Raw genomic sequence first — 27,155 nt, 5'->3', positions numbered from 1 at the left:
CTACACAGATCTCCTTGAAAAAGACAGTCTGGAACAAAGGCTGTCAGAGCCTCTGCTCTCAAGACATGAGAAATGCAAGAGACCCACCGAGAACTGTTTCCCAACAGACATTAGCCAACTTCTCACTTCAACTGTAACCACTCTTATTTTAGAGCCAAAGCATGTTTTTTTATCTTTTAAAAATTCACTTTAGTCATGAAATTTAACAAACATTTGTATACAGTCAGGGACTAATTTATAGCATGGTTTCTATTCATCTTAGCCGTGAGAAAACACCATAGCAAACATTATTAAAGGTATCCATCCATAAATTATTTTTATTTCTCATTAAATGAGCACAGAGTCATTAGCATATTAATAACAGATATGTTTATTATTACATATCCATCAGTGCGGCTCTCAATACCACTTGAAACATGCATATCATCCTAGAGACGAATCAGTTTTCCAGTGCTTCTTATCTGATACACATTACTGCAAAGCCATTATAAATTACTGAGGAGGTATTTGGTTAAAAAAATAAACAATAAATCATACTGCCCATATGAATCAACCCTTGTTACTGAACAAGAGTTTAACAGTATTTATCTGATAATCCTATGTTAACTGGAAAACATCACAGATGTATTGCCATAATTTTCTTTTACATTGGTGCAAACTTTTACATATTTTGCAGTTTTATAAAGTCAATCACTATTTTAGCAGGTAGCTTGATGCAAAGATTGTACTCAATTTATGGAAGTCCAACAAACCACTAAATATTTTAAATTAAACCAATTCTCAATGAAAAACCCACTGACACATAATTTTTTGAAAATACGTTTTTTGAAATTTCTATATTTAGTCATGGCAGTAAAATAATCCTCTCAAATTAAGGCACTAAAAGGGCAATGCAACTCCCATTGAAAGTGTTCTAAGAATAATTTACATTTCAAACAGTGCATACATTTCTTATATGTTTGTTAACTTAATGTCTTTATCACTTAAAACCACAAAGAAACACATCATATAATTACAGAAATGATGTACCCCACAAAAATGCTTTTAAACTTGGTTCTTCTGTACAGTTAGTTCCTAATGTCTCTAGTAGTAAAATAACTCAATATGGCTTGGCAAAAATGCATAGATTAAATGTAACTTTTTTTTTTTGCCTTCTCCCATTCCCCAATCTACAAACTTGCTGAAACACATACAGTATTTTGTAAAGCATAATGTAAGATATTTATTTTCCATCAAGTCCACTATGGGCGATCAACAGTAAGGCTTTTAAATTCTACAGTGAGGGCACTGAAGTCAAGTGATGTCACTGCTTTCTTAAAATAGTTTTGTATAGTCTTGCAAGAGCACAAAAACTGAAGTCATTAAAAAAAAATTTTCAGTTGTCTCATTTTGAGATATTTTCTTTACTCCTTCCACAAGCCGATCTTGACAGCGACGGCCACTCCACTTGAAAGTGGAAGTCCTTTCCCCTCACTCGTATGAGGAAAACCATGTTCTATCATGATTGACAGGCGTTTTAGAAATTCAAAAAGGCAGCACCTTTTTAAAAAAATATATCTAGCTAAGCTTTCCCCCAATTGTACTTGCATTACACAGTAATAATTAATCTAATCTACCTGTAGGCAAACCCGCAATAAAAAACAAAACAAAACAAAACAAAACACAACTCTCAGTGTGCTTTTGTGCCAAAGCAAGGACAGAACAACAGCAGTCTTAGCCCTGAAGCCCGTGATACTTGTGTCAAAGGAACAGCCTGTCTGCTCTGCATGGTTAAAGAAGCCTGCTTTATCAGGTAGCATCCCACACAATTCCACACGGCACTAAGTCACATGGTTAACTGTTGAGGGAAAAAAAGACAAAATTTAAGAAGCACACCCAATTTAATATTATAAAAAACAAAAATTGGAAGAAAAGGTAAATATATATTATCCTTATATATAATAATTAACACAAAATTTGGAAAACAGGAAAAATACAGTATTATCTCCTTTTTGCTTCTACTTTATATTTCAAACACATCCCCCACCCCACAAAGCTATAATCCAACTTTAAGTATTGTACATCCAGTTTTTATCCTATACAGGAGAGGGCTGATATAGGATTCTGACAAAGAAGTCAGGAGTGAGGCAATAATGCATGGGAATAGTATGGCAGCTGAGGAAGACAGGAGGAGAAATGGATATGAGTCATTTCCAAGAATGAGATTTGGTTACTGACAACATGGAATGAAGAAACGGGATAAACTCAAAGCCTGCTTGGACGGCTTGCGTGACATTAACAGAGACAGATCAGCATTAGGTCTCAGTTTCTAGATACAAACGTTCCCCTTAATATAGGGATTATGCTCTAGGGAAAGCTGGGCTTTGGTACAGGAGAGAAAACACAGGTGTTAGAAACGGATGGAAATTGCTTTCAACCTGACTGTGCCACTAAGTTGGCTATGTGATCTTGTGTAAGTTGCTTAATTTCTCCGAACCCCATTTATTCATGTGTTAAGTGAGAACTTAATGAGATATCATAACCTCTCCTCAAGAAAGGGTTTAATTATGTCCTGTAATTGCTTGCTTTAGCACACAAATATTGCGGAAAAATTTCCAACAAAATCAGCTAAATTCCCCTCCCCCTATGAAAAAAGGGATACTTAACTGGGAAGTTTGTTATACTGACACCACCAAATAATTTTGATTAAAAAAACAAATCTATGCCAATATAGTTAAAAATAAAATGAGCAAAGTTTTGTATAAATTTATTTACATTAAAAAGGGAGTAAATTACAGTTTTTTAAAACACTAAGTTCTAAATATGTATCATGTATACCACAACCAATGACAATAAAACTTGACATGGAACTAAATAAATACAACATTTACAAATATAATTACCTTCTAACAGGAATCACTTAAACTAATTTGTAAAGTCATTTCAATAAATACCTAGTTACAAATTATGCCTTTTATGGGGAAAAGAACAATTAGATTTTGGATTTTAATAGCTATTATCCAATATGTTAAAAACATTAACATTTCAATCCTTACCTAGGTTTTCCAGATGTATTTTTGACCACTTTCCGGAAGGACTGATTTGCAGCGGATCTCGTGGAAAGTGTTCGAGGGGATGCGCGGACAAAACCAGATGGTGGATTCTTAGGTATCTTCTTTACTAAATGAGTTACCCACTTTTTTTGTTCATCCTGAGAACATGCCAATAGCAGCATATCTCTTGCTGATGTTACATCATAACTTACTATGTTAAGAAAGAAAACCACAATTAAAGTCATAGAAAATCTGCAGGAATCCTATCCTTCGTTCTTACAATTTTGAAAGATTTATTATGCTTAATTAAGCTTGGAAAAGATAATTTCTTCTTAATTTAATTAAGTTGGAAAATTTTAAAAGAAAACATTAGTCATAAACTAATACCAAATACCAAAGAAGTAAAATCAGAAATACAAAAACAAATTGCAAAAGTGAAACAAATAAACGTATCTATAGAACACAAGTTTTTTACCTTAAAATAGCTATAGGTCTTTATTATTTCTCTCAAGCTAAACTAGAGGACTTTGTCTATGATATGGCATGCCAGTCCAAAACAGTGAAACCCAGACAGAAAGAAAATGAGCAGGAGGTGAAGACTCACGGGGGAGATAGAGTGAAACGCACCTACAGCCCTTCTCTCCAATTTAGGATTTCTTAGTGGTATGTCTTCTGCAATGGGGTGACTCTCTTTAAAAACATTATGATCAAAGATAAATCTGTAGTTGTGAAATGACAGCTGCACGTTGCACCACCAGGGCCAAAATATTTTTTCTTATGTTACATTATCTCTTTTCAGTTTGGTATAGAGTGCTACACTTGCAGAAGATATTTCACTGAGACAATTCTCTAGTTTGTTAAAAGTTGTAAAAATAATTTTCATGCTCACCTTTACACGGAGAAATTAAGTCCTCCTTCTTATCTATGTGATCTCTGTGGCACTTAACGTGGCATCTTCGACATTCTAGGGCAGGGGGTGGCTTAAAAACATGCCAGAGAGGTTTGGCACAGGCCTCACAGTTGGCAGGAAAGTGGTAGAGTGTAGGAATGAACTCATGGCCTTTGTGGTTTTGAAAATTAGTTTTTTCAGCTTGTTGTACTGGTTCCATCTCTACATCTTTTCTACATTCACCTTCATTTGCATATAGTATCTACATTCAGGAATGGTAAATGGAAAAAGATACAACAAGGGTCTTAATCTGTACACACAAGTTTCAAATGTATAAAAGCATTGGTGTATTTACATTTACTTTGCAAAATACACTTAGTACTTAGGTAAAGGATCTTCTAAAATTGTAATTTCAGATTTTTACCTGGAATATTTTAGGAATTTCTTCAGTTTCAGCTCTGTACACATCTCCTTGGGTTACAGGTCGAACATGAAACAATTTACTAAAACGAAGATAAATGTGATGTAGGCCATTATAAAAACTCATTTACATCAAAATACATAAACAGGTATTTCACTAAAGAGGACACACAGGCAGCAAATAAGCACATGAAAAGATTAGTCATTAGAGAAATGCTAATTAAAATCATAATAAGTAACACTATATACCTATCAAAATTTTAAGAATAAAAATAGTAGTAACACCAAATGCTGATGATGATGCAGAGAAACTAACCACTCATGTAATTGTGGTAGAAATGTAAAATTGCAGAGCCACTCTGGAAGAGGATGGCAATTTCTCACATGAAACTTTCTATATGAAAACCTGTATATGAATATTCACAGCAACTTTATTTTAATAGCTCCAAGCTGGAAAAAACCCAAATGAATGGTTAAATAAACTGTGGTACATTCATAAGATGGAATACTACTCAACAATGAAAAGAAACTACAACCTGGATGGACTTCAAAGGAATTACCCTGAGTGAAAAATGCAGATCCCAAAAGTTATATACTATTTTATTCCACTTATATAACATCCTTGAAATGACAAAATTGTACAGGTGGAGAAGAGATTAGTGGTTGCCAGGGACTGGGGTGGGGGTGTGTATAAAGGGTACCTCCTATGGCTATGAGAGGCCAGTATGAGGGATTGTCGTGATGGAATTATTCTGTATTTTAACTTGGTGGCATTCATACGAATCTATACATGCGGTAAAGGCAGACAGGTTGGAAAAGAAGAAGTAAAACTATCATTATTTGAAGATGACATGATTGTATATGTAGAAAAGGAATACACACACACACACACACACACACACAAAATCCCTCTAAAACTAGTAAGTGAGGAGCAAGATGAGGATTCAAAGTCAACATATAAAAATAAATAGTGTTGGAATAACCAGATATCCACATGAAAAGAAAACAAAACAAATCCAAAAAACCCTAACCTCACCCACTACTTCTTACCAAGTATAAAAATAAACGACATCAATCAGAACTCAAATATAGAACCTAGAAAAAAAAGCTCCTGGGAGAAAATACAGAACACCTTCACAATTTGGGGGCAGGTAAAAATGTCTTGGACAGACTACACAAGAGGCAATAATCCATTCTAAAAAGTGGTAAATTGGTTCCCATTAAAAGACACCATGGAGAGAGAAGGTATAGCTCAGTGGCAGAGTGCATGCTTAGCATGCACAAGGTCCTGGGTTCAATCCTCAGTACCTTCATTAAAGATAAATAAATAAGAAAATAAAAACCTAATTACCTCCCCTACCCAAAGGAAAAAAAAAAAAAGACACTATAAAGAAAATGAACTGGCAAACCACAGATTGGGAAATATTTCCACTACATATTCCTGACATAGGACTCAAATCCAGAATATGTACAGAACTTCTTAAAAAAAAAAAAAAAGCAACCCAATTTAAAAATAGGAAAAAGACTTAGAGACACATAAGATATACGAATGACCAATAAACACATGAAAAGATTCTTGGCATCATTAGTCATAAAGAAAATATAAATTAAAACTGGACAGCAGCATGTAAAACAATGAAGCTGGAACACTCCTTTACACCATATACAAAAATCAACTCAAAATGGATTAAAGACTTAAACATAAGACAAGATACAATAAACCTCCTAGAGGAAAACATAGGCAAAACATTATCTGACATACGTCTCAAAAATTTTCTCCTAGAAGAAATAAAAGCAAGAATAAACAAATGGGACCTAATGAAACTTACAAGCTTCTGTACAGCAAAGGAAACCAGAAATAAAACAAGAAGAAAACCTACGGAATGGGAGAAAATTTTTGCAAGTGAAACCGACAAAGGCTTGATCTCCAGAATCTATAAGCAGCTCATACGACTCAATAAGAAAAAAATAAACAACCCAATCCAAAAATGGGCAGAAGACCTAAACAAGCAATTCTCCAAGGAAGACATACAAATGATCAAAAAGCACATGAAAAAATGCTCAATATCACTAATTATCAGAGAAATGCAAATCAAAACTACAATGAGGTATCACCTCACACCAGTCAGAATGGCCGTCATTCAAAAATCCACAAATGACAAATGCTGGAGAGGCTGTGGAGAAAGGGGAACCCTCCTACACTGCTGGTGGGAATGCAGTTTGGTGCAGCCACTATGGAAAACAGTGTGGAGATTCCTCAAAAGACTAGGAATAGACTTACCATATGACCCAGCAATCCCACTTCTGGGCTTGTATCCAGAAGGAAATCTACTTCAGGATGACACCTGCACCCCAATGTTCATAGCAGCACTATTTACAATAGCCAAAACATGGAAACAGCCTAAATGTCCATCAACAGGTGACTGGATAAAGAAGATGTGGTATATTTATACAATGGAATACTACTCAGCCATAAAAACCGACAACATAATGCCATTTGCAGCAACATGGATGCTCCTGGAGAATGTCATTCTAAGTGAAGTAAGCCAGAAAGAGAAAGAAAAATACCATATGAGATCGCTCATATGTGGAATCTAAAAAACAAAAACAAAAACAAACAAACAAACAAAAACAAAGCGTAAATAAAGGACAGAAATAGACTCACAGACAGAGAATACAGACTTGTGGTTACCGGGGGGTGGAGGGTGGGAAGGGATAGACTGGGATTTCAAAATTGTAGAACAGACTACACTGTATAGCACAGGGAAATATACACAAAATGTTATGATAACTCACAGAGAAAAAAATGTGACAATGAGTGTGTGTATGTCCATGAATAACTGAAAAATTGTGCTGAACACTGGAATTTGACACAACATTGTAAAATGATTATAAATCAATAAAAAATGTTAAAAAAAAAAAGAAAATATAAATTAAAACAAGATAGCATTTCACATCCAATAGAACAGCTAAAAATCAGACTCAGAACACCAACTGTTGGTAGATGTGAATCAACTGAAACTAATATATTGGTCGTGAGTATAAAATAGCATAACCATTTTTGAGAACTGTTTGGTAGATTTATTTAAAGGTTAAATAAGGATTTACTCTATGACCCAGTATTCTACTCCTAGTTATTTACCCATGAGAAATGAAAACTGAAGTCCACAAAAGTATGTTGAAAGCAGTCTTATTTACAGCAGACCAAAACTGGAAGCAACCCAAATGCCCATCAACAAAAGAATGGATAAACAAATTGAGATATATTCATTCAATGGAATATTACTCAGCAATAAAAAGAACAGACAATCTATAGACATAGCAAAATACTATGCTAAGTGAAAGAAGTCAGGCACAAAAGAATACATACTACAGAATTCCACTAATATGAGGTTCAAGGATAGTCAAAAATAAATCTCAGTATTAGAATTCAGATAATCTTTTTTCCCCCTAGAGGAAGCTCAAGTGAGCTTTTCAGGGTGACAGAAATGTTCTTTATATTGTATTGGGTGGTGACTAAATGGATGCTTACAACTGTCAAAAGTCACTGTACAGAACACTAAAGACGAATGCATTTTATTGTATGAAAATTGCATCTCAATAAAAAGGTAAAACAACAACAGTAACAATAAGAAACTCTTGCCAATGTAAAACGTATTTAATTTAGTTGAAAGATGTCTTTCTTGTTAATGTTTATTTATTTCCTAACAATAACTACATAATCATATACTTTTTGAAATGCTCTTTAAACTTAAAACCAATAAACACTTGAAGTCTGAAAAACAGTGTCTTTAGAATGCACCAATCAGGTATGCAAATTTTCCCTCTCACATTTTGCTAAAGATTTAATACTTAAGTTATTATTTAAATTTGTTAAGAAAAGGAAAAGTGTTACTGTTTAAATAACAAAATATAAACTAAATGGTACGTCTAAAAACAATTGATTATCGTAAGTTAACATTCAACAGACATAAAATTCAAGAAAAGGCAACTTACTCAATGTCCAACACCATAGATGGATTGGATTGTTCCTTATCTTGTTCATCATTATAGAACAAGATTTTTTTGCTGCTTACCACAACATACTGAAATGAGAAAAAAGCGAGAAGAGATATAAAAGCAAAACTAACTTGGTTTGAAGTGATAAGCATAACATTTGCCATTTATGTCCAGAATGTATTATATTACTCTAAAAATGATGCCAATAATAGAGCAGTTAATACAAGTTCTATGCTTCAAAAATAAAATATATAACAAAATATTAATTAGAAAAAATGAGGCATATGGTACCTGTTTCTTCCAGCCATATCGTTTAATATTTCCTCTATTTGGTATTGAAAGCCAACCTTCAATTCTTGATTCTAGGAGAAAAAGAATTTAAAGTATTCAGTCTAAACCTGTCAGGAGGAAAAGCTATTACAAGTTGTCTGACAGCATGCAGCAACAGGCATTTGAACACAGCTAAATGAAAAAGTGCTATAATTTGCTCTTTCATGCTTCAATCACACATATCAACTTTAATGGCCATACAAATATTGCAGAAAAAAACTCCAAGCCACTTTTCCCATAAAATTAACATTTAGTACTCAATTATAAAAGTATGAAGTAACAATACCCTTAACAGCCAGGCAAGACTGGAATGGACTGCAGCTTAAATGGGATATTATATAGAAGACTTTAAATACCATTTAACATTCATGTAAAAGTACTTAGCAAAAAAAAAAAAAAAATGCAGCAAGTGGAACAAATCAGAGCCATGATTTACACAAGAAAGAGCAAGCAAAAGTACGGAAGTGTCCTATTACTCACAGAAGATAAGAATAGAAGATAAATAAATAAGGAATGCAGGCAGAATCAACTAGACATAAAGAATAAGAGACAAGCATTTTATTTGTTTTCTCAGTACAATATTCTGATAAACTTTTCGGTAAAACACCCAAAACAATGTCAATAAAAGTGTCCAAAACTGGTTGGGGAGGGGTCCTTAATTCTAACGGTAAATCCAATTACAATTCATATCAAACTAAAGAGTTTTTTTTCCAAGAGAAACTTGTTATTAAGCTTGTAGTATCAGAATTTAATAAACAATAAAAGAACACAGAATTCAGTTGGTCAACTGCTAATATTTTACCAGTTTGTACATACCAGAAATTCTTTGACTAATTCAATCAAGACATTTTATAATTATTATTGTTACTAAGTATAATTAATGTTTATTAAAAATATCTAGGGGAAAAAGATGATTCCATTTAGAAATGACCATTTTATATTAGGTTAGAGATAAGAACATTTGTTTTTTAGATCTATCTTCTTTTAGATCTCTTTTTTGTGTTTTTTGAAACACACAAAAGAGAAAAATAACCAACTATAAGGAACAATCCTATAATGTGACAGATTATCTCTAGCTCAAATGATGACTCCAGTGGGACTACATACTGCCCTCCTCCACACTACTTAAAAATTATAAAACAGTTCAGTCTTACAGTAATGGTAAGAACAGGTAACATTTACTAAACATTTATTATTTGCCAAATGCTTTACCACTAATATCTCATATATAATCTACGTCTAATCTCATGAACACCGGATATTACTTCCCTAGGAATATACAATAAGGTAGGTTCTACTGCCATCCGCCACTTACAAGTGAAAAGACTAAGGCTCAGAGAGGTGAAGTGACCTGGCCGAGGTTAATCAGCAACTGTAAAAGCTCTCGGGTTCACCCAGGAGAGCTGTCTGATTTCTGAATTCAAATACCTGGAGCACAATGCTATTCTGTCCTTAAACAAGCTTTGCAGTTAACTGAATCAGGAGTAATGTTTTTGTTCCAGCTTCTTCCATGTCCCTAATGTTGTTTGTTTTTCGTTATTCCCCTTCATCTAAATTATAGTTGTTAAAGTGAAACAATGAGAAACTTCAGCTCGAAATGATCCCTTTCTTCTTCCAAATTCTTTCCTAGCTGCCCTTATTCAGTTCATTTAAAACTAATTTGTTCCATTAGGTAGTTCCTTGGTAAGTTTTGTAAGCACGAAGGACCATTTACTCACACTTTTATTTTAATAAACCCCACAGTATCTGACACACAGAATAGGTACTTGATAAATCTCTATTTATTATTTTACCATTTTGCGTTTTTCTGAATTAGCCAATTAAAGTCAACCTCTGTAAACAATAGTTGTAATTTAAAAACCAAAGGCTGTTTTATATTAAATAACATACAGAAGGTTGCTGATCATTCACAAATATTCTATCTTAGACAAAAGCAAAACAGTTATTCCTAGGAAAAATTCCCTTCATTGTCCCAAAAATAGTAGCTCTTACTCTTAAGTCAATTAATACCAGTAATTTCTCACTAAAAATAAAAGATGTCAAACTACTGAAATCTTGACATTTATACAAAACTGTGTATGCCAAAATATCTCTTCCCCCACCCCAAGTTATTTCTCTGTCAGAGTGAATGCCGGAAATATTTTAAGCTTTCTGGCTCTAGGTTTGGATTAACTTGTCAGGGTTTTCTTTGAATATATTAAATGAAACATATTTTCAATGAATTGTTGTATGTTATGATTTTACACTGTCATTTCAGTATCCCTAGAGAAATTTTATACCTCAAAGGCATTTTATCAAATAAGTCCAATTTTATATTTGCTCTAATTTAAATTAATGAAGAAATCAGGAACTCAAAAAAAGTGCTCAAGATATGTGAAAGTTTTTGCTAATTTAAAACAATAATGTTATAGGAGAGAATTTTAGTCTTTCCTTCTGGTGAATTCCCCTCAGAGAAGCAGGTAAACTAAGCTCAGTGATGCAGATAATCCATAAGAGATAATAAATATTGGGGGGAGGGTACAGCTCAATGGCAGAGCGCATGCTTAGCTTGAATGAGGTCCTGGGTTCAATCCCCAGTACCACCACCAAAAAAAAAGAAAATGACTATTAATGAGTGCAGATAACCAAGTGTCCCTTATATTTTATCTAATTTTACGTTCTTTTTAGTTTCTTAGGTCAGTAATTTCAAAAGAAGGGGGGAAAAAAAAACCAAGGAAGGAGAGCCAGTCATCAAGTTAGTCTTTTCATCATCTAGGCAATAGGCAAACCTTAAACCTTTATGTTCACACAGTGTGCTAAGGCCACAGAACCAAACAGGATGAAGACATAAGAGAATGAAAGTGATTTTAAGAACTTCAAAAGTTTATAAGTCACAGAAGGCGCAACAATTTTTTCTAAGCTTTTTAGAATTGGGAAACTTAGAGGAGATTTAACCTAGTTAATGACAAGATGCCAGCTGAGAGGACTACAGAGGCTGAGCTCCAGAGAAACAAGATAATTAAATGAGAATCTGATATGAATGATGGAATCTAAGAGAAATAATGAAAGTCATATTATCAGTTTATCCATCTGACTACTTAAGAAAATCCCATCACACTGAACTAAAAGTATGATCTCTATTTGAAAAGGTCTTTATTTTAACTATTTAACTATTCAAAGTCCTCTCTTTAAATCTGTAGTTTAAATTCATTTATTAATTTCCCAAACTGAGTAAAATAGTCACTTTCAAAAAATCTTTCAGGCACTTAAATGATATGTAATTCTCAAATTCAGAATGAATACCAAAATTCTTTACAATTCTTCACAGATATGACTACAAAACCTTAACTTTATTTGCCAGGTAACTAGTAGATAGTAGACTTAGTACAGAATTTCACTTTACCAGCAAAATATCTGACACAGAGGTAAAGTAACATTGATAAAGATTATCCATTAATTTCCACCTGCAATATGAAAGTCAGTCTTTGACATGAAAAGATTCAGCACCGTAGAAACCTTCATAAAGCTTCAAGACTGAAAACACAGTAATAGAGAAAGAGATACCTAACTGGTCTCCTTTTATAGCAATGAAGGATGGCCACCAGCACCTTTTCTTTGTCCCCTACTTGGTTTGAACTTTGAAAATCTTTAAAGAAAGATCTCTGAAAATACACAGCTATTCTAAATAATATACTCAGAATGGAGCCAGAGAAACACTTTAAAATCTCTTTGCTGACTAATTCCTAAGTGTATTTACTGAATATCTCACCTAAGTCAGCCTATCAAACCGCCTGATGATACTTTGTTTAGTCTTCCTGAATAGGCCAGGATGAAAGATAAAGCTCATCACCTCCCCCTAAACTCATTTTTCAATTCAAACCCTCTAAATAGCATTTACCAATAATGGACAGTCTCTGAAATGCTTAACTTAATACAAAGAAAACCAAGGCCTACATAGTAAGACTTTCTAAACAAAGTTAAAGGGGAATGGTTGAAACAAAGACAAAAAGCCTTGCCAGGATATTTAACCTACACTAGAGCAAGATCTCCTTTAACTAAACAACTCAAGAAATATCTTGAGGTTAATGAAGAAGGAATCTGAACTACAATTTCCGTTGAACAAGTGAAAGAATGTAGCCAAACACCCCTAAAAGTCATACTTTCTTAACTGATGATTAAGTCATACCTTTAGAAAGATGTTTAAACAACAGCTGAAGCTAGAGACCCCTGTTAAATGCAAAGTGATCCTCTGATAAGGATGTGCACCTATAATTTCTCAAGATGCAAGAGCTTTCAGAGGGCCAAAAATAGGAAAATAGAAGGAATTTCTTGACCATTGGAGTGAGAAATATTTATTCCCTGCCCTTCCTTTCCCAGGTATCTCATTTTGGGCTAGCAAAGCCACAAAAGAATGAGGGCAGGGTTTACATGGAATACAAATAAGAACAACTGACTTCCTACTTTGAGCCCCACTTTCTTGACCAAGAACAAAACATAAAATTTTCCAAGTAGTCCATCAAATGCTCAAGAAAACAAGTACTATCTGTTAAAATAGAACCCCTATCCTATCAAATGTGCTGCTTCATCAACAGCTTTCTTTTCATGCACTATTCTGGAAATATATTAATTAAAATCTATTTTCAAGTCTAAGACCATGTAAACAAAACTTTCAAAACCCTGAACTAAGAATATGTAGTACATCAAATGTGTGCATGTTGTGTGTATATGCCTTTAAAACCGGAAATGCAGGTTTTAGTATTTCTAAACTATTCATTTCTAAATTGAACCTGTGTTATCTCTGTTAAAAAGACATAAATATAACTTACACTACAATGAACCCAAGAATGAGGCTGTGTTTATTTTTTAATTGATTCTCCACTGAAGAAAAATAAGAGAAAAGAAAAAGGCTAAAATCTTAGTCACTGACTTTTGCCTTTACTTGTCTCCCTGCTCCCTCTCTGCATTTCCCAATCCCTCTTATCTATTCCTCCAAATTTGAAACAAGCCTGAGTAAAGTTTATCACCACATTAGGTAAGCTTCTATATAGAGCTGCTGTGGTTCTGATTATTAAGAATAGTTCTTAGTTTTAGCACAAAAACACACAAAACATTAAAGAGCTACTACTCATGAAAACATGTACAATTTTCCTTAAAGAGAGAGGTGTAGCGGCAGCTTCAACTATCACCACGGAGTTAGGCTGCTCAATACTGATTCATAAACTTCCTCAAGTTTCTATTTAGGTAGAGTCACTCATCTATTTTAATAGCCTAAGACTGTTTATGACTGCTTTTCTTATATAAAATGCACTAAGTATACATATATCATCAGACGCTGGCTATCAGAAACATAAATTCCTTCTTAAGAATCCATGGACAAAATGACAAAGAGGTAGAAAATCAAGTGAAAGAAACTACATTAATTTCCATGATGTTTAAGCGAACTTGAATGAAGTAATAGAAATATCCTTACCTGGAAGGTTTCCATCAGTTTCATCAGCACTAGGAAAACTAGCAACACTTGTAGAATCCGAAAGGTCCAAAAGTTTTGCACGCAATTGCTCAATATCACTCTCTTTGCTAGCCAGCTGCATCTGAAGCTCATTCCTATGTGTGCATTCTTCTACCAATTGCTATTTTAAAAATATATATTATATGAAGAATAAAGATCAAATTTCCAATATTAAGAAATGAAGAATTAATGGAACTATAAAATAAGTAAGCCAGAATTGCTAATACCAAAAATTTACTGTAAATTTCATGAATGTTTACTATCACAGATTTAATACAACTATAAAAATGCAAGTTCTCTCCCTCAGTAATATATTGCTTGGATAAGCTCCTTCTCTCTTTGCTTTAAACAAGTTTTTATTTGTTTGTTTTTTAGATACAAAGCATCAAAAATGAAAAACCAAAACCAAACACCTATTAAAACAACAGAAAATTCTTTTATGGCTTCAAGTGAACTAGTTTAAAAGATATACAAAGCTTCTCAGATGGTAAAACCAAAAATGACGGAGTCAATGCTTGGATCTAAGTCTGTCTAGGATCAAGGACTATGTTCTCAATTTCGTTCTATTAAGCCAGAAAGTATCAAACACTTAAGTCTGATATTTTGATTTCAGAAAAGTGAGTCTTGATTAGAGAAAACACAAAAGCTACAATACTTCAATTCCTCTACCTAAACTATAGTCAATATTATACCAGCCATATTTCAATTTCAGTCTGAAATCAAAGAGGCAAAACCCTTGGTTGTTTCTCAAAAAGCAACATCTCTAATCAAGCAGATGCTAATGGGTAAAAATTAGTCAAGTTATAGTTAATAGGCAACAGAACACCTCTCTTGTTTTTCAAGATCGTGGATCATATGAGAGTAATAGTAATCAAATTGTGGAGCGTATAAACCTAAGTATGCATTTCATACTAAAAAATCTAAATAAGATTAATAGATAGTATATATATATATATATATATATATATATATATATATATATATATATATATATATATATATATAATAGTAACAATTTAAAATAATTCTACAAACGCACACACACAAACCTTACCGCTTGCATGTCATTCAGTTCCTTCTGATGTTTCACTACCATCTGGTTGAATTTCTCTCTTTCTTGGTTGAGTTCGAGCTGCAACTTTCGATTTTCCTTTTCTTTCTTTCTCAAATCCTGTGTATTAGCTTTCTTTCTATCAATTTTAAAATCTTTCCGATTCATTATTTCTGCCAACTTGTTAACAGCCTATTAAAATATTAAAATGTTATTAATAAGTATCCTTATTGTAGCCGTTCAATTTAAATCTCCACTAAAAATGTATTTTTTCTTTAAAATCTGAAAGCAGGGCTTTTCTCATGTGTGTATGTGAAAAGCAGGAGCACCTAAGGAAGGCTGGGACATGATAACTTGGTGGCATAAGTAACTATTATTGACTTATTGTTCAAATGCGAGAAACAGACAGGCTCGTAAAAATCCATTTATTGTTCAACAGTTATTCAGCATTTATAATACTGTATGTAAAAACTCTGACAGTAGATAGAACACTAGATAGAAGGATAGAAAATACAGTTATGCCCCAGAGGCATCTTAGTCTGGGGGAGGAGCCAGGCAAGCAAGCATTATGGTCCGGATGGCAGGTAAGAAGAAAGAGGCAAGCAGGGTGCTGTGCACGTAGTGCCTGACAGAGACCTGCAGAAGGCAGGGAAGGTTTCCCCGAGGACTTGCTTTTGTGCCCACATGTTTCTTAAAAAAACAAACAGGAGTTGGATAAGCAAAGAGGAAACGGTATTAAGGCGAGGAGCCAAGGTACACATTACAATTAGAGGAAATAGTACACAGACAAAAAAAACCCATGATAATTTTTGTCATTTAAACAATTAGGAAAGTAGGGGGATAGGGCACCTGATAGGCCACACTGAGGCCCTTTTGAAAAGGGTTGTAAACATAGCTGAGGCTAACCCTTTTTGCCAGAAGGAAAAAAATACATTCAAAATGAGACAGAACTATTAGAAGCACGTGAAATTAGCTACATAAATCGCAAAACATTAAGACATAGTGTACTCATTCTGCAGAAGTTAAAAGAAAAATCACAGATTTTTCCATCAAGACAGAAAAAGCCCAAACCACTATTGTTTCCATGTAGATCCCATCTAGGATAAAGAGCCCTTGAATAATTGTTTCAATGCACAAAAACTTAGTTCACTGAACACGTAAACACGTATTTGGTTTTTCTCTAATAGTAAATCTAACATGTTTATTGAGAAATCAAATACAAAGGTACATCGTGAAGAAAGTGAAAAGCCCTTGCAAAATCACTCCTCAAAGACCACTTCTGCTAAAGCCCTCTCTCTTCTTTCAATCTGCTGGGTGCATATCCTTCTAGTCTCTTCCTTATGTGTAGTGTAAGTAGGTTACATATATATATATATATATATATTCACATTTAAAGTTGGAATTGTGCCATACAATCTGTGCCACAACTTGCTTTTTAAATTTAATACTTTATCACATATCATGGTAAACACTATTTCTCTATGTCATTACATGTAAATCCACTTCATTAATTTTTAATGATTCCTTTGCATCCTACTGCATACATGTATCATTATTTATCAATACCTCATAGATGGGTGGTTGGGTTATTTTTTTCACTATTAAAAATAATGTTGTAGCAATTATATTTATACATAATTCTTTTGAGCATTTATGGGAGTATTTATACAGGATAAATTCCTAAATGAGCAGGCACTGGATCACAGAACTGCACAAATACTTTATTCTGTTAAATTGTTTTCATATGCATAGACTTTCCCCATGTGCTTATATACTCAAAGCTGCCTATTATAACTCATAAAAATCTGCCAATTTGACTGTCAAAAAGATACCTCATAATTGTTTTAATGTTTATTTCTTGGTTTACTATTGTAGTTGAGACTTTAAAAATTTTTCACTGTTCCTTTTTCTCTCAAATGTCCCTTACTTTTTCTTTTTTCTACTGGATTGTCTTTTTCCTGTCTGCAGATGTTCTTTATATTTTTATATATTTATTTATATTTATTTTATACTTGTATTATATATTTATTTATCTATATATTTTATATATTTATATATTTTATATAAATATATATAAAAATTTACATTTATATATAAATGTAAATATTCTTCTTAGTTTATTTTCCTTCAACTGATGTTCCTTTGGACTTGAACTTTTATGTAATAAATGTCTATCTTTTTCTTCATGATCTCTGTTTTGGTATAAAGGGAAGTAAAACCTCCACTGAAGGATTTTCAACAGGTATTAAATAAATACATTTTTGAAAGATTACTCTAGTTGAAGGATTACTCAGAGGGAGAGTAGATTAGTGGCAAGAAGCTATTATTAAGTAGACGGTATTTATTTTACTGTAAAAAATCAAGTGAGGTACACAGTACCTTACGAAGAGTTAAAACTACTGGATAACTTAGTAAAATGACAAGATACCACATTTTAGTGTAAAAAATCTGACCTAGCTGCATAATTTAAATATAAAGCAAAAATGATACATGCACTCCTGTAAATTTCTTACTTACTCTCCATTCTTCTCTCTTGGCTTTAGTCAAGGATGTGGTTTTTCTTCATTAAGTTTTCTGACTGTCAATTACAGGTTTTCTATACAACCTACAACACATTCTCACTAATCAAATGACTAAACGAACTACCTTTCTTAGCTGAAATCCAATTTCCTGAATAAGTCTTCCACATTTAATTAAGAAAAATATTACATTATTTGTTACAATGAAAAGTTTGAACCTTATCATCTCAGTCCTAAGAAAAAGGACATGAAGAGCAAATATTAACTTCTGAAACTATGACACTCAAATCCAAACACATGGAAAAGGCTGAGAGCTTGTATACCTGCGTTTTAAGGGTTCGTTCTGTATTGATATTCTTTTCAAAGACAGCCTTAAGATTATTAATCTCCTCCTCCTTCTTCAATTTATATTCTGTCAACAAATTATATAAAATGTTATTGCATGGAATTAATTAATTTCTGCTTTGCAAATTAACAGTAATTTTATTCAAATTAGTATATACTACATAGCAACTTTTACTAACTTCATTAATTTTTTTCAGTTTCACTGAGGTATAACTGACAAGTAAAAATTTAAGATATTTAAAGTGTACAATGTGATGAATTGATACATGTATATATCGTGAAAGGATCCCTCCAAGTTAATTAACACATCCATCATGTCACATATTTACCTTTTTTTGGCAGGGAGCAGTAAGAATATTTAAGTTCTACACAAGTTATTCAACACATGAAAACAAGTATTTCAAAAACCTAATGCACAACACGAATAGCTAAAGATTAACCTCTGAACTTTATTTAACATTATGATTTTTTTAAAACAATTCTACATACCTTCCTCTGCCTTCCTCATTTTATCCGTTAGCTCTTCATTTTCTTTTCTTAATAATTCAATATCTTTGGTTAGCATGCTGTTCGTTTCCTCTAGCTAAACAAAGCACAGAAAGGTTTAAGTTATATCGTCCCTTTGCTAGTTTCTCATTTAAAGCAACAACTTTTCTAAAACACTTTGCATTTTCTATAGATGAGAACAGGTCAGATACTGCTTAGCTATAAAAATGTTTGATTTCCGGTTTAAAATATGTGGATGTAATTCAAAATATTTTAAAACAATGGTTAGCTTCCAAAAATTATTTCACTGTGTGTGTACATACACATACGAAGGAAAGGAACAAAAGATGTAATGAAAAGAGAACAAGGCTAGAAACTAGGAAATTTGCATTTGGTTTTCTAGTTCAGTGACCCTCAGCATGTCAGTCTTTCTGGATTAGTTTCTTCATCTGAATAATGATGATGAAAATGACAATTTAAAATGTTTGATTGATAACTGTATGGCTATAAGCATGAACAATACCATCTTGGGCCCAAATAGTTCCTCCTCCTGTCCTTTCCCTGACCCTACTCAGGACTGTACCGTGCAAAAAAATAATTTCTCTGTCATCAAGGGCTTTGTAGTTAATAGATATTATTTAGTAATCATTAACACCAGGTGGCCTGTAGGCTCTGTTAGTCCCCAAATAATGATGAAAACCTTTGCTGATGTATTGCTGGTACCCATGAGACTAGTTATCCATTCATAAATCTTGACTTAGGAGTGCACCTTCTTGTTTCTAAGTACCTACCCCCATACCCTAGGTTAACTACAAAATCATCCCTATGGCCCCTTGGTGTGGAGTGTGCAGCTTTGAATGCTTCTGGAACATTGTCTGCCCGATCCCCCCCATGAGTAAGTTACCCTATAATAAACTGATCCACTGATTATATGGAGCTGCCTGCCTTGTTTTTCAGTCTCAAGGTATCCTCTCAGTTTGATAGGAACTTTTCATTCCCTCCATCCTCCAACAATTACTTTGAGTAATGTACTTATTCACCATTCTATTTTTATTGTCTCATTTAATCTTTGTAAAAATCCTGTGGAATAGGTATTATTTCTATTTTATAGATAAAGAATCTGAGGCTTGGAGAAGTTAAAGCAAACTGCCAAGAAAGACCACGAAACTTCTTAGAGGCAAAGACGGGATTTGACCCAGATTCATCTACACCAGAGCACTTGATGGTGGCTTTAACAAGAAGAAAAATCTCTCTAACTCCCCTTTCTAGCCCCACAATCTGTAGACCATAGTATAAATTTCAGGAATGGGTAACTGTTTATAGTACTATTTTTTCTATAATAGATCTATAGATATCCACAAAGAATTTTTCATCTCCTAAGAGTCTCTCTGAATTTTATAGAATTCTGGCCATAAAATCAGTTGTAATTTATTATGATAATAAAACAAATGAATTTAACCTAAGCATTTCTTCACATAAAATATATTAAGATCTATAGCCAGAAAGGGAAAAACCCCAATATACTGAATAATTTCGATCATTAACAATTGTTTTGGATTATATAAACCATGTCATATGTGAGCACAACTTGACCACTGTGTATAAGTAAACACTCATGCACATACACTCACCCTAACACTGTACAATGTGACCTATTTAGGTTTAAATAAATTGTAATCACATAACTTACCTAATATCACACTTACCCGACTAACAGTGTGATCTTTATCTGTAATTTCTTGCCTATTTCTTGAAGCAGCTTTCTTGCTTTCTTGGGTCAATTCAAAATACTGTTCTTCCAGAAGCCCTCGAGCCAGCTGCTCAGACTCGGCTTTTGTTTCTGCCAGATCCAGCTGAGTAGCAAGAGTTTCTCTGTAATAGATTCAAAAGAGAAATGGATATAAACAAATTCAGTTCATTCTTCCAACTTAATCATCTGCTTAAAAACACAATTATATTTAAGCGATGAAAAGAATTAATATTTTATTGTTAAAATGAATCTTAAACTATTACAAACTTTCTATAAAAGTAATGAATTTAACCTCTCACACTTAGAAAAACTGTAAAAGTAAAGGACTCTTTAATCTTGTACCTGCTATTTTGCTTAACTAAGAAAAGGTAATTAAAAAATGGCAAGTAAGACTACTTTTGAAAAGGAATTTGTCGGGGTCTAGAATGAAAGGTAGCATGGCACAGGGGAAAAGTCACTGGCTTGTAAATCAAGAGGCGGGACCTTGGCCCTTATCTCCGTTCTATCACTAATGAATTGGGTGAGGGAACTGGGCAAGTTCCCTACACTTCCTGGAGCTCAATTTAATCAAATCTATAAAACGAGAGGTTTAAACTACATTATTTTTGAGGTCTCGTCCAGCTCTGAAATTGAATGAGATTATGAGGACTCATAAATACATTTGCAAACCACTATAAACTATTCTAGGAATGCTCCTTGGGAATTACACTGTAAAGCTTTTCAGACCTGACATTCAGACCACGACCAGATCACTCCAGCTTGCCTGCTCTTTCCAAAGAGCTGGTCTTCGATTAGCTATCTTGATTGCAACCTCTATACCCAGTAAGTGCTCAATGTTTACTAAATGAATGAATGAATGAATGACTTCCACCTATTTTCTACTAAGAGAGTAATAAAATTTTCTGTCTCAAGACCAAAGAGGAAGATATATTGTAACTACAAAAAAAAAAAAAAATTCACTCTTATCCAACAAATACTTATTTGCATGTTACTGTGTGCCAAACGGTATTCTAGGAAGTAAGGTATACTGCAGTAACAAACTCCCTGCCCTCAGGAAGCACACATTATTGGGGTGAGACAATTTTAAAAAATGAGTATTACCTATATCGGACTCTTCCCCATATCCCAATCCCCAGAGAAGTTTACTCTCCTTAGTTGCCACCTGGGGAATGTTCTCTGAATCCCACATGGTACGATGAGATATATATTCCTTCACTATGTTCCAACAGCACTTTTCATAACCACATACCTTACTTCTATCTGTCTCTTGACTGGATTCTGAAGCACTTGAAGGTAAGAACCATAACTTACTAATAATTTTATCACCGGCAAGCACGATCAATACATTTCTCTTAAACAGATCAAACAGGGGCCAAAATATCAACCATAAGAAACACTATAGTATGTAGCAGACTGGGTGCCCCCTTCACAGTGAATGTATACAAACTGGGATTGCATATTAAACTGTAGATGCCACACAAATGACAGACAACAGACTACACTCTATCCAAGGAGTTTACTACTGTCACAGAGAAAAACCAGAAAATGTAATTCTGTACCTACTTTGGACGTCACCTAATGTATTAAGGATCTAAAATGGTTGCTAAGAACAGAGGCAGGCAAACATTACAAGGCTATTTATGAGGTAGTCTTCTTCCCTCTAAAAATCAGATCTGAATCTGTTTAAGATTAGGAGTATCCAATAAAACTCTCTATGATGACAAAAATGTTCTCCACCTATACTGTCCAATATAGTAGACACTAACCACATATGACTATTAAGCACCTAAAATGTGGCTAGCACATCCGAGGAACTAAAGTTTTAATTTTATTTTAATGAACTAAAGTTTAAATTTCAATGGCTTCATGTGACTAGTGGCTACCATACTGGACAGTGCAACTCTAGATTTAACCACTGATTTGCAAGAAACACAGAAGGATGACGAAAATGTTCAACTAACTATGGAAACAGAATCACCAAAATCATAACTGAGGAAAATGATTCGGTTCCTTCAACAAAGAAGTGTCAGAACAGTGATTACTCTCGTGGTGAGAGGGTACAAGGCCTAAGTAGGAGGTGGGTACAGTGGGCTTCTGAGGTAGATAGCAAGGTTCTGTTCATGGGTGGTGGTTGTAATGAAATTTGTCATGTAATTCATGAAACGGTATATGTTTTGCTATTTTATGCATTTGTTTGCTTCAACAATAAAAGTTAAAACTTTAAAAAGAATTCTTTCAAAGGTAAGGTTATATAGAAAAAGAAAAAAATGATGTAAGAAAACTAGTGTCTGTTCTGACACGATTTAACTATGAGCAGTGGTTACACTTAAACAGCTTCCTAAGATCAGCTCCTTCTAAGGCCTTAAGCACATATGCAATGGAAATTAACCTGTATTATATTACAAAGAAGAAGACCTTAATTACACTTACCTAATAGAAAGTAATGGCTTGCAAATATAGCATGAACTATTTATATACAAGTAGATGTCTGAAGATTGAGAGACCCTTGAAAACAACTTACTGTCACAATTTAATGAATTCCTGTACAACTGTTACAGTGTTAATAGATCAAATTATTTCCTCACCGTAAAGGCAAATTTTAGTCTAAATCTAGTCTGATTTATTCTGAATAAGATTGCTATCTCATTGCCATCAGAATAATGGCACCTCTACTCTCTATCTTTCAAGTTACGAATGCTTTGCTGTAGCACTGATTCTAGTTCTAAAGTAAAATGGACATACTTCTCATTTTGTAGTTCCTGTATCTTCTTTAAATTTTCTCTGTTTTTTTCTTCAATTTCTTCCTTAAGTTCCTTTACCTGGGTTTTATAAAGTGTCTGAAAAATAAGCCATAAGAAGAACTAAGTATTTCTGGTGGATTAAGAAAACAAGTTTGGTAGTTTCTTATAAAGTTAAACAACACATGATCCAACAATTCCACTCCGAAGTATTTACCCAAGGCAAACACAAATATATGTATCTGTACAAAGTCTTATACATGAATTTTCATTGTAGCTTTATTCTCTAACTCTAAACTGTAAACAACTCCAGATATCTGTCAACAGATAAATGTTTTAAGTTGTGATATATCCATATTACTCAACAATAAAAAGGAATAAACTACTGATACATACACATGATAAATCTAAAAACTGTCAAGCTGTTTGAAAGAAACCAGGAGCTAAAGAATACGTACTGCCACGTATATGAAATTTTAGAGCAGGTAAAAATAACCAAAGGGACAAAGCAAATCAGCAACTGTCTGCAGACAGAGGTAGGTAGGGAAGATTGACTCCAAATGACCAGGAGAGAATTTCTTTATGGTGAAGGTAATGTTTTTTATGTTGATTTTGGTGGTGGTCACATAGTATACACATTTGTCAAAACTTATCAACTTGTACACTTAAAATGGGTACAACTTATTATATAGAAATTACACCTCAGAAATGTATTACATATTATATTGATTTGGGGAAAACATAAAGAAATGTAGCATGCACTACTTATTTAAATGTTAGATCTATTCTTAAAGTGAATAATGTTAGAGAAACCACTTCTCTTTTGGTTGATGGAGTGGATGGCTGAGAGAGGTAGAAGAAATATCCATAAACACATGAATAACATGTACTTATTACAGAACAAGGATTCTTACAAAACTCACCAGGTTTCTGCCAACTCCATCCATAAATATTTAACAGGTATGAGCAAGTACTAAACCCACACTATGTTACGCACTGCGGTTAGAGAGCAAACCTCCAATCTGAAGTCTCTTTCTTTTTTTTAAACTACCCTTTTAGTTTTTTTTCTTTTTAATAATACCTAACCCAGTTCTCACAAGCAATGGAGTAAGTCAGAACCACCGTAAGTCATTTGACATCTATCCTAAAAGATGGAGACACTGAATGATCACTCTGTGGAAGCCTAGGATCAAGAAGGTGTGCATGATACTACAGACCACTTTGCAGAAATCAGTACTACACACTTTGAATAATTAAGGTTAACCTACACTCAAGGATAGGGTTTTTCAACAACTTGAATTTTTTTAGATTTAAAAACATATTCCAGTGATGGTATAATAAGCCAAGAAGAAATAGACAAAAAATAGAAAGTTACCATGTTTATTAGGTAGAAGATGAGTGGAGTACAGCATGAAGCTCTTAATCCCATGAACATCTGCAGAGCTCTAAATGTGCCCAGGATTTTTTATTGGGGAAACCACTATTTCCAGCATTGTTTACACTTGGTTTCTAGGGCATGTTTACCAATGCAACTCAAACTCCATGCATTTAATTGCACTGCATAAAGCTCACAGGAAATGCGGCTGCCATTGTAATAGTAAGAGCAGCTAGATAAATGTTAGGTTGACATAGCAGAGCACAAGCTTGGCACCAGAAGAAACAAAAAATTCAGAGGCTTCAACAAAGCCTCAAAGCACTAACTATAAATGTTCATCAATAGTAGTAGTGAAAATAACTTGGCCCCCTACAAAGATGAAAATGACTTTTACAGAGAAAAAGCACAACAGATGCAAAAAGTGCACACGGAGCTAAAAATAAGAAAAAGCTCTTGGACATCAGTTATACCTACAACGTATGTAGTTACACCTACAGACATGTATGCATGCAAGCCGCTGCAGTGTGCGTACACGAACCACACATAACACAGGCACTCTAAACCACCAGAGCTTGCTACCCGGCAGACAGAGCCGTTAACAAAGTCCAACGTGTAGCTCTAGTTTGACAGCAATTCTGGAAATATCTGTACAAAAAAGGTCATTTTTTTTTAAAGCTAAACAGACCACAAACTCAGATTCAGAAATGAAATGCAGAGATGGGCACATAAAAAGGGGAGAAAACCACTTTATAGTCATTTGAAAAAGAATCATAGTTCACATTAAAAATCTAAATACCTTGTTTTAAGTCAGGTTTTGAAACAGTCTATATGTTAAAAATGATTCTCACCGAGAAATACTGCTCAGCTTCAAGCTGATCTTGTAGCTCCCGCATCTGTCCTTCATTTCCTCTGTACTGCCTTCAGACAAAAGAGAAAGCAGTCAACAAATGCTCCTATTTATACTGCACTTTATATTGTTCTTTGTTTCTTAAAGTTGCTAAAATAAAAAGGGTTTACTAAATAACCTTTGTTTTTAAAAACCACACTTCATTATACAGGATCACTTTACTAGCTTTATTTGGTTATGCCACCCTGTCTGGTTCCATTTTGCTCCTTATAAAATGATACTATACACAATGTAGAGGGAATACTTTTCACCAAAGGTCACTTTCAGGAGAATATTAATTGTATATTAATCCAAAATGCAAAAGTAAGAATGAAAATTTTTAGAGAAAAGCTTTCTTAGGGATACATTTAAAATGTCTTATGTAGTAAGCAAACAGTTTAAAACACAAAACAATTTAATAAATAAGAATAATTTAATGCCATATTAAGCACAAGGAGGGTGGAAAGAACTAATCAGATAAGGAATAAGAAGGGAGACATTAACAACTGACAAAGGAGGAGTAACAAATAAAGAGGCAAGTACATGTATGGAATACATACAGGTAAACACTGCTCACAGTGAGGAACACAATCAAAAAGACAGAGACAATGCAGCCCAAAGACACAGATATTCAATGATGAATAATTCATCTGTGGCTGCTAGGTTTTCATACTAGATTGTAAGTTTTTTTTATTTTCAGCATATGATTGATAGAAAGTAGATAATAATTATTAGCTGAATGCTAAGTGAAAGTTATTTGGGGAGAAGAAAACTATGAAACACAGTACTTGGTGAAAACTGTGGCTTTAAAAGGGAAAATGAGTTTCACCAATACAAAACTAACAAAATAAAAACTGACAATTTTACCCAAGAATTACTCTATTGTAAATGAAGCTGGCAAGTGAAGGTAACACAACATAAATTTGGAAGAAATAAAAACCACATGATTTGGCATAAGATACATCTATCTTTGATATTAAATTTCTGAAGCATGTCCTTATACAAATTCTAAAATACTGACACCTGGCTTTGTCTCCATTTCAAGTAAGTGGGTACGTCACATCTCAGAGCAGAAGAAGAAAAAGGACATTTTACATTCTGAGATAAACCAAAGAAACAAAACAAAACAAATAAATACACACAGGATCATCATGCCTAATTCTAGCCTCCAAAATAAAGAAACCTTGAACATTTCCTATAAGGCACTGAAGACTTAATAAAAAGAAGGTTATTTCTGATTTTTGAAATTCTAGTGTGAAGAAACATGATGACTTCTGTGGATATGAAAATCATACGAAAAACTGTGTTTTCTCCACCATAAACAGACTTACTGTAAAGTCAATACCCTTGATTATGTCCTTTTTTCCCCCTTTACTAATGTATTTTTTATTTAATAAGCCTGTCCTTCTAAAGCCTGAACTCCCCTGCAAGCCTTCTCTGCAAATACATTCTTTTATTCTTTTCTAAATGCCTTTTTCTAAGACTTCCTTTCACAAACTCTAAGTACGTAATCTATGCACCCATAAAATATCAAACACATAAACATGCTGAACACAGAAAAGAAAGAAATCAAGAATGTTATTTCCAAGACTTACTTTGTAAGCTGAGCTAACTCAAATTCTAGTAATCTCTTTGCTTCCAATAAAGTATTTATTTCCTGTTTCATCTGCTTTTCTAAACCTTTTAAATTGTCTGCCTCAAATGCTTGAGTCTTCAATTCATTCTGTAACAACAGCCTCTTATTTGATTCCTGCTCCAGTTGCAGAGTTAGATTCTTAACCTGTGAATGAGAAAAATAATTGGACTGTGAATCTCTTTAATAACTTATTTGACATTATTTGAAAAAA

The 27,155-nt window shown here is 33.6% G+C and overlaps 1 protein-coding gene across 2 annotated transcripts in view; it reads right to left on the bottom strand.

Moving 5' to 3' along the window:
* Positions 1 to 346: 346 nt before the first annotated feature.
* The window catches only part of ROCK1 (Rho associated coiled-coil containing protein kinase 1), a 106,683-nt gene continuing 79,874 nt past the window's right edge, over positions 347 to 27,155 (bottom strand). For both annotated transcript variants that reach the window (XM_010976728.3, XM_064481551.1), the window contains exons 20-33: positions 26,904 to 27,088; positions 25,271 to 25,340; positions 23,052 to 23,146; positions 20,266 to 20,431; positions 18,563 to 18,656; positions 18,052 to 18,140; positions 15,213 to 15,401; positions 14,120 to 14,279; positions 8,632 to 8,702; positions 8,338 to 8,426; positions 4,346 to 4,424; positions 3,922 to 4,183; positions 3,036 to 3,243; positions 347 to 1,837 (exon numbers count right to left, since the gene is read on the bottom strand). In XM_010976728.3, the coding sequence (XP_010975030.1) occupies positions 1,834 to 1,837; positions 3,036 to 3,243; positions 3,922 to 4,183; positions 4,346 to 4,424; positions 8,338 to 8,426; positions 8,632 to 8,702; positions 14,120 to 14,279; positions 15,213 to 15,401; positions 18,052 to 18,140; positions 18,563 to 18,656; positions 20,266 to 20,431; positions 23,052 to 23,146; positions 25,271 to 25,340; positions 26,904 to 27,088 (1,761 nt within the window). In that variant the 3' untranslated portion in view covers positions 347 to 1,833. The remainder of the gene's footprint in view (positions 1,838 to 3,035; positions 3,244 to 3,921; positions 4,184 to 4,345; positions 4,425 to 8,337; positions 8,427 to 8,631; positions 8,703 to 14,119; positions 14,280 to 15,212; positions 15,402 to 18,051; positions 18,141 to 18,562; positions 18,657 to 20,265; positions 20,432 to 23,051; positions 23,147 to 25,270; positions 25,341 to 26,903; positions 27,089 to 27,155) is intronic.

Source organism: Camelus dromedarius, chromosome 32 (genome assembly GCF_036321535.1).
Source record: "Camelus dromedarius isolate mCamDro1 chromosome 32, mCamDro1.pat, whole genome shotgun sequence".
Lineage (NCBI taxonomy): Eukaryota > Metazoa > Chordata > Mammalia > Artiodactyla > Camelidae > Camelus > Camelus dromedarius.
This window is presented reverse-complemented; position numbering and strand designations above follow the sequence as displayed.